Source organism: Mus pahari, chromosome 5 (genome assembly GCF_900095145.1).
Source record: "Mus pahari chromosome 5, PAHARI_EIJ_v1.1, whole genome shotgun sequence".
Lineage (NCBI taxonomy): Eukaryota > Metazoa > Chordata > Mammalia > Rodentia > Muridae > Mus > Mus pahari.
In genome coordinates, this window is record NC_034594.1 from 145211308 (window position 1) to 145218783 (window position 7476).

Consider the following 7476-nt stretch of genomic DNA (forward strand, 5'->3'; position numbering starts at 1 on the left):
AGAGAGAGAGAGAGAGAGAGAGAGAGAGAGAGAGAGAGAGGACAACATGTGGGAGCAGGTTCTCTCCTTTCAGTATGTGGGTCCAGGGAATTGAACTCAGGTTGTCAGCCTTGGTAGCAGGTGCCTATATCAACTGAGAAATCCTGCCAGTCCCAGGCCACATAGTAAAGGGTGACACATAACTAAGGTGGAATCGATTGTGTTTAGGTGCAAAGTTATTCTCTAGCCACTTGGGAGGAAGAAATGGTTCTTAGGGGACAGGTGGGTAAGACAATCAGTAGGGCCGAGCTCTGAAAGGCAGACAGACCCCTCTTGTGTCTCTAGAGTCATGGGAGCTCTTGGAAGGAGGGTATTTGGTGAGAGAAACGTCAGGTCTGGACTTTAGAGACGAAGCAGATGGCTTGGGTGTACATCCTATCTTCTTCAAGACAAATGGTTTGGATGTGAGATGTCCCTCTTCCACCCTGCGCTCACCCATAAGCTCACGTGTCTGAACGCTTGGTCCCCAGTTGATAGAGCTATTTTAGAAGGTTGTAGAATCTTTAGGAGGTGGAGCCTAACTGGAGGAAATGAGTCCATAGGGGTGGGGCTTGAGGTTTAACAGCCCAGCCTTTTTTCATGTCCTCTCAGCTTCCAGCCACTTTAGATTCTCTCTGCCTTGCTTGCGCTCACCATGATGGACTGTATCCCTTTGAACTGTAAGCCAAAGCAAAACCTTCTTCCCTTAAGTTGCTTCTGGTCAGGGAAGCAGTCTCAGGAGTGAGAAAAGTTACTAATACAAGGGTGACTTTTGATACATTATTCACTTTTCTCCATCTCAACTCCTATAGAAAGGAGAGATCACTTGACTTGCAGAGTTGTAATGATAAAATTACATAAGGCAAGGTATGTAAACCACCAGCTACATGGTAAGTGCTTCATAAATGATGGCAATTATGTTCATATAACCAAGCAAAGTATGGGTATGACAAGCTGTGAAATGCATTCGTGGTAACTGTCATTGTTTTGTGACAAAAATTCCTGTGAGACCAAATTAGTTTTCCTCTCAGAAAGAATAAGACAGGGGTAGCAGGGGCTTTGATTTGAGGGTTGCCATATGTGTGCAGTTCATGCTGAGAAAGGATCTATCATTTAAATCAACTCTCTCTCTCTCAGAAATATGTTCATTATTGTCCCGAGGGAAAGTGATTTTGGGGCTAATGCTGAGCAGGTGGGAGGGTGTAAAGTGTGGTGGACCCCCTTAGGCAGGGGAAGATCAACAGTGAACTGCCCTTTGTAAGGTGCTGCTCCATATTAGGGCATGATGAACAAGTCAGACCGGGTGGGAATGAACTAAGTTCAAGTCCACAGGAAGTGTGAACAGGTTTGGAGGCATGCAGTCGTGGGCCCATGATTTTACAATAGCTCCTTTTGCATCATGAATTCAGGCAGTCTTGAGACTTCTAACTCAGAAATCATGATGGGTATGTGTCTTAGGGTTTTGCTGCTGTGAACAGACACCATGACCAAGGCAAGTAAAGGACAACATTTAATTGGGGCTGGCTTACAGGTTCAGAGGTGCATTATCATCAAGGCAGGAACATGGCAGCATCCAGGCAGGCATGGTCCAGGCAAGCATGGTACAGGCAGAGCCAAGGGTTCTACATCTTCATCTGAAGGCTGCTAGCAGAACACTGGCTTCCAGGCAGCTAGGACTAGGGCATATAAGCCAACACCCACAGTGACACACCTACTCCAACAAGGCCACACTTTCTAATAGTGCCACTTCCTGAACTGAGCTTACAGAAATCATCACAGTATGTGTGCACCATACCCAGAGTTTCTCATCTTTAGCACTCCTGACATTTTGATCTCGAACTGTATGATGTAGAGTGTAGGTTTGTCCTGTGCGCTGTCTTGGGCATCCTGCAAGGGGAATGAAGGCAGGAGAACCAGGCTAGGGAGAAATCTCCTCAAATAAGCTTGTGGTTAGTTTCCTTCTGTCTTGACCCATGCTCATCCTGCATCTGAACAATTTTCCCAGGAAAATCCCCAGGTGGTCCTCACAGAGCCAAGATGGAGTGGAGCCAAGGTTTCCAAGCAGAAAATCCTCTAGTCATGAAAATTTTATCATCTGGTGGAGAATAAACACAAATAAACTTTACAAACACAGGGACTATGCTTGTTACTTTTTGTCAACTTGGGCAGAGTGCGCCTCAGCTGAGGAACTTCTTCCCTCAGACTGGCCTGTAGGCATGTCTGCGGGGGCATTTTCTTGATTTCTTATTGATGTGGGAGAGCCAAGCCCAGTGTGGGCAGCGACATTCCTGGGTGGTTGGCTCTGGGTTATATAAGAAAGCAGGCTGAGGAAATCATAGAAGACAAGCAGGGTCCCTGCCTCCAGTTCTCGCCTTGGCTTCCCTCCTTCAGTTCCCTCTGTCAGTTGGAAGTATAAGGAAAACAAACCCTTTCCTTCCCAAATCGAACTTGGTTATTGTGGAGAATAGCCCTTGTAGGCTTGTAGGGTGTGGCACTATTAGGAGGTGTGGCCTCATTGGAGTAGGTGTGGCCTTGTTGGAGGAGGTGTGCTACTAGGGGTGGGCTTTGAGGTTTCAGGAGCTCAAGCCAGGCCCAGTGTCTGCTCTACTATTCCTGCTGCCTATTGTAGAACTCTCAGCCCCTTTTCCAGTACCAAGTCTGCCTTCATGCTGCCATGGTTTGTTTGTTTGTTTTTTTTTTTTTACCATGATGATATTGAATTAAATCTCTGAACTATAAGCCAGCCTACTTAAATGTTTTCTTTTATAAGAGTTGGTCATGGTGTCTATTCACAGCAATAAAACCCCAAGATAGTCATGTTTATCACAGGCATGGAAACCAAGCCTGGACAAGGCTGGAAGCTGTTTCAGCTATGGCCATTAGCAACTCATTGAGAAAATAATCCTTCTGAATGAAGAAAGTCAGTGGTGCTTAAGACCTTGCTGGAGAACAAGCCTGGGAAGAGTTGAGAACCTGGGAAAAACTTGACTTCCAGACATGGGTTGGAAAGGTGGCAATATGTGAATTGGTCCTTGTTCCTCTATTATGACATTATATACGTAAGATCCAAATCTGTTCCTCTTCTCTGGTCTGCTGCAGTCTCTCAGCGGGGCAGGTTTTGTTCCCACTGGGAATATGCGGTCGTGTCTACAGACATCTATGGCTGTCATCACTGGAGGGGTGTGTGACTGGCATCTGATGTGTACAGACCAGGGACGCTGCTAAACATTCTACAGCCTGGAGTCCCTGGGACCCCCCCCGATTATCCAGCCCCAGTTCAAAATATCAGAAGTGCTAAGAATGAGAAGCCCTGGTCGGATGCAAATGTCAGTATGCTTCTCAGCTGGGGGAGGAGCGTTCCTGGCACCAGCGTTGGATGTAATGGGGATGGGCCATGGCTAATGAGGGCCCATCCGTTGGTAGGCAAATACAGAAGGAAATGTGATGGAAAGGCGAAAGGTCTGGGGGCCATAAATGAGCACACACACGGAGCTTCAGGCTAACCTCTCAAGGTAGAGAGAAGGAGAAGGGCAGAGTTTTTCATTTGAAGTCAACTCTTACTTATTTAAAAGCGATTTCCTTAAGCACATAATTATATGTTTATTTCCCTAAGGAGCTCCTGAGGCAGAGGAGACCCTGCTTAAATTATGGGGAGGGAACAGCACACAGGGCTTTAATGGGGTTAGAAAAATTTTCTGTCTCCTTCAAAGGAGCCTTGGGAGGAAGGTAAGAGCAGATTCTGCTTTGGCAGTGCAGAGGACACAGGGAGGAATAGACAGCAGAAAGGGCAAGGACGGGTCACATAGCACAGTCGAGCAGTACTGGCAAGGGGACACAACTCTCGGGCACAGCTTCAAGCCCCTCACCTCCTCCTGTGTGGGTGAGGAAAGAAAAGGGTCAAAGAAACAGGCCTTTCCCTCTTGCTGGGTTATGCCCTCCTCAGGAAAACACAGACATGCATACTCCCGGAGATGGTCTGGTTTGCATCATGGGGCAGAAGTGGGAGGGGCAAGGTGGATGGTGCGTCCATCCTTTGTCCTTTTCCCATCCTCGTCCTCGCAGCCTGAATGCCTGGGACCTTGCAGTTTCTTCTCTTTGGCTGATCTATTCCCCTGGGTGGGTTAGAGAGGCTCCAAAGAGACAGTTAAGGAATGGGTCCCCCAGACGAAACAGAGAAAGGGTTTCAAAGGAGGGCTCTTATATTTCTTGCTTAAAAAGCCTTTTGTGTAAGAGTGACCTGGATAATGTTGAGTTAGGGGAAGCAGGGAAGATGGAATGAAGTACAGGGGAGGGGCCTAGCTCTGGTCTTTGATAGGAGAGATGGAGGCTGTAGGGAACTTGACTGTCCCGCGTCTGGAATAGTAGAGATAGCCTTTAGTGTACATCACATGTGAAGGGAATGTCATTACCCTTCTCCAGAAGGCAGGTCTCCTGAGAGTAGGAGTCGTGGCTTATTTTGCTGAGTTGGCTCCACTTCTCACAGCACCTGGCTCACACAGGCATGCAGGGTTTCCCTCACTCAGTCCAGCCTATGACGGCAGAAGAGAGGGCACGGATTCCGACTGCCATTCTGGAAGAGTCTACTGGGTTCATGAATGGCATTTATCTTGTCTCTCAGAAAGTCTGAAGTGTGGTGCTCGAGGCTGGGTGGAGTCCAACAGGGGAGACGTGAAGATAACACCTGAGAAACATGGCCAAGATTCATAGTCCCAGAGTTATTTATTTGATCACTTAATAGCCACTCTATAACCACCAAGACGCAGTTTCAGCATCTGTTGGTCTGAGGCCGGGGATGACATAGGAGATGGAGGTGACAAATGAGCGGAGCTACCTGAGGCTGGTAAGAGGTGGCCAGCCCTGGAAGGGAAGGGCGAGGGGGAGGTGGAAGGGGAGAGGGAGAGAGAAACAGACAAGACAGAGAGAGTCCTCATCTGTGAGCATGATATGCAAGTCTTCTGCACCCATGAGAGGAACAAAGGTGGCTCAGGTAGGTCGGATGACCCTGCATAAGGGGTGATGTGAAGGGGGCACTGCCGGTGTGAGAGTGCAGCGGCCTGAGGCTGCTTGGAGGCCATGTGGCCAGGGACATGGGTCTCCTTCACTGACCAGTTCTCCTCTATCACACGTGGTCAGGGAACAGCACCTAGAATCCCATCATCCTCAGGGTGACAAAGGTGTGTGCTGGAGTCCTGACCTATGCTTCAGTTTCCTAGAAGTATGACCGGAGGCCTTTCTGAACTCTAGCCACCTCATCCAAAGAACAGAAGTGTGTTTTTTTTTTTTTGTCTTTTCAACAACCCAGATGTCTTGCTGTGTACATGCTATGCAGCGGTGATGAGCTCTTATCAATTATTACCTCATTTTCATGGGGTCTCGGCCATCCTGCCGGCCAGGTTATGGCTTTGGGGAAGGACTACTTTTGTCCAATAGGAGCCAGAGGGACCTGAAGGATGCAGTACTTTAGTCCACTCCCCTTCCTCCCTGGCCGCAGGAGTCGGGGAGGGGGAAGGGGGGGCTGCTGAATCCCTCATTTTGTTCGCTGGTAGAACTGGAAGACGGCCTTCTCCTGTTCATACGTCTCAATGGATCCTGGTCGCAGGCGCCGAATCTCAGCAATGGCATCTCCTGCGGCCAAAGCCCGTTCCTTCACCAGGTAGCAGGCCAGCATGGTGCCAGTGCGGCCAAAGCCTAGGGCACAGTGTACTCCAACAGCCTGTGAAGTGAAGACTGATAGAGTGGAGTCCAATGCCCTCCCCAATACTCCCCCGTCCTCGTCCTCGTCCTCGCCTGCACAGGACAAGAAGTGACATCAAAGCTGTGGGGGACTGTCCTTGCTTCAAGTGACTAGGAGGCCTCTGGAATGGCCGGTTCCAACTTGGGCTCCCAGCCTGCATCTCCTGGCCTCTATCTTGTGCTGTCTTGCACAGTACATCCAGCCACCTGTGGTGCTATTTTTTCCTGAAATGTGTCAGTCCAGACTGAGATGAGGTGCAAAATACTTACCAGGTCCTGAAGATGCAGCATGAAAAAGACTGAACATGCCTCATTAATAATTTGTTTCATATTGATTCTATGTTGAAATAATATTTTTGACTTATTGGATTAGTACAAAATTAACTTCACCTGCTTCTTTTTCATCTTTTTCTTTCTTTCTTTTTTTTTTTTTTAAACGTAGCTGCTAGTAAAATTTAAAATTACAAGTGTGTCTCTATGACATTTGGACCTCTAGTAAATGGGTTTTGAACCGATTCCATCGGACTTCGGCGCTTCCTGGACTCCTGGAAGTATTTCACTTGACTGTACTCTCTCCAGCCTACTTGGCACCACCTCTCCTAGCAGCATAGCTGACTTTAGTCAGGGGGTAAGTCCATCAAGCTCGCACCCCACTTAGCCCTGTCACCCCCGCAACCCCAGGCTCTCCCACTCCTTTCGAACTCCAGCCCCGGCCCCGCCCACTTATTTCCTTCCAGGCCCCGCCCTCTCGCTCTGGCTCACGAACGCGCTGACCTCTCCCCGGGCATTGGCCTCGTCCACGATCTTCACAAATTGGTCGATCTGTTCCGGGGACGGCGGGCAAAAGTCAGGGATGCGCATTCGGTGCAGCGTGAGGCCGGGACAGCTGTCACTGTGAGGGGGCCCGCGCTCCGTCAGGGACACCAGGTGCCGCACGCCTTGGTCCAGCAGGAACTGGTAGTGCGCGGGCAGCCGCGGCAACGCCAGCCCGGCCAGCCGTCCCGGAAGCACCCAGGAGAAGTTGGGGGGTTGCACGCCCATCGTGGGGGGGGGGAGGGCACTCAGGGCGAGGCTGGCCTTTCCTACTCTGCCGGGAGATCGGGTCACCCCCCTGGGGCTGGATTCCCGCCCCGCTCAGCACTTGCCCTAGCGGGCCACGTCGTCTCTCGGACCCGCCCCTGTGACGCTCCTCCCCACCCAGGGTTGGCTGAACAGCGAGGGCGGGGCTAAGACGGCTCCTAGGCCCGCAGAGAAGCCCTACAGCCCAACGGATGCGAGCAGGGCACTCGTTGATAGGCTGGGTTATCAACAACCAGCGTGATTAGTGCAGCGGGGAGTGAAGGCACTAAGGAAGCCTGGAGCCAATTAATTGCTCCTGTAGGGAAAACAGCCCAGGGCTGGGCTCTGCTGCTCCCTGGTGGTGCGTTGGAGTTACTGCACCGTGGGCCCGCCGTCCTGGCCTCCTCTTCGCAGTTTTTGTACAAGGGTTTAAGAAGTGATAGACAAATCTACTACTGCCTGGGCGCGGGTGTAGGTGGGTAATCTCTTTAATGACCAAGCAGTCATGGTTGGTGTCGTCTTGAGTTCTTGAAGAGGGAACTACTATGTTCCAGACAATAGAAAATTTCATTTTTCGTTTTTTGTTTTTTTTTGTTTTTTGTTTTTGTTGTTGTTGTTTTTTTTTTTCGAGACAGGGTTTTTCTGTATAGCCCTGGCTGTCCTGGA

General features: G+C 49.9%; 1 protein-coding gene across 2 annotated transcripts; it reads right to left on the reverse strand.

Annotated features, from left to right (window-relative positions):
* Positions 1 to 4415: 4415 nt before the first annotated feature.
* On the reverse strand, positions 4416 to 6884 carry Dusp23 (dual specificity phosphatase 23). Of its 2 annotated transcripts, XR_003843894.1 has the most exons (3): positions 6526 to 6884; positions 5375 to 5731; positions 4416 to 4699 (listed from the first exon to the last, which is right to left on the reverse strand). XR_003843894.1 is itself a non-coding variant. In XM_021199136.2 (2 exons), the coding sequence occupies exons 1-2, from the start codon at positions 6790 to 6792 to the stop codon at positions 5546 to 5548; spliced, it is 453 nt and encodes a 150-aa protein (XP_021054795.1). In that variant the 5' UTR covers positions 6793 to 6884; the 3' UTR covers positions 4706 to 5545. The 2 variants fall into 2 exon arrangements, 1 of the variants encoding a protein (XP_021054795.1); XM_021199136.2 differs by lacking the exon at positions 4416 to 4699 and having other exon boundaries at positions 4706 to 5731.
* Positions 6885 to 7476: the final 592 nt, after the last annotated feature.

What these genes read in the sequence shown, in the direction of transcription:
- Dusp23 (XM_021199136.2), bottom strand. Translation starts at nt 6,792, where the DNA reads ATGGGCGTGCAACCCCCCAACTTCTCCTGGGTGCTTCCGGGACGGCTG. An exon ending in AGGCCAATGCCCGGGGAGAG is followed by an intron (nt 5,732 to 6,525) that starts GTCAGCGCGTTC and finishes TTCACTTCACAG; the next exon opens with GCTGTTGGAGTACACTGTGC.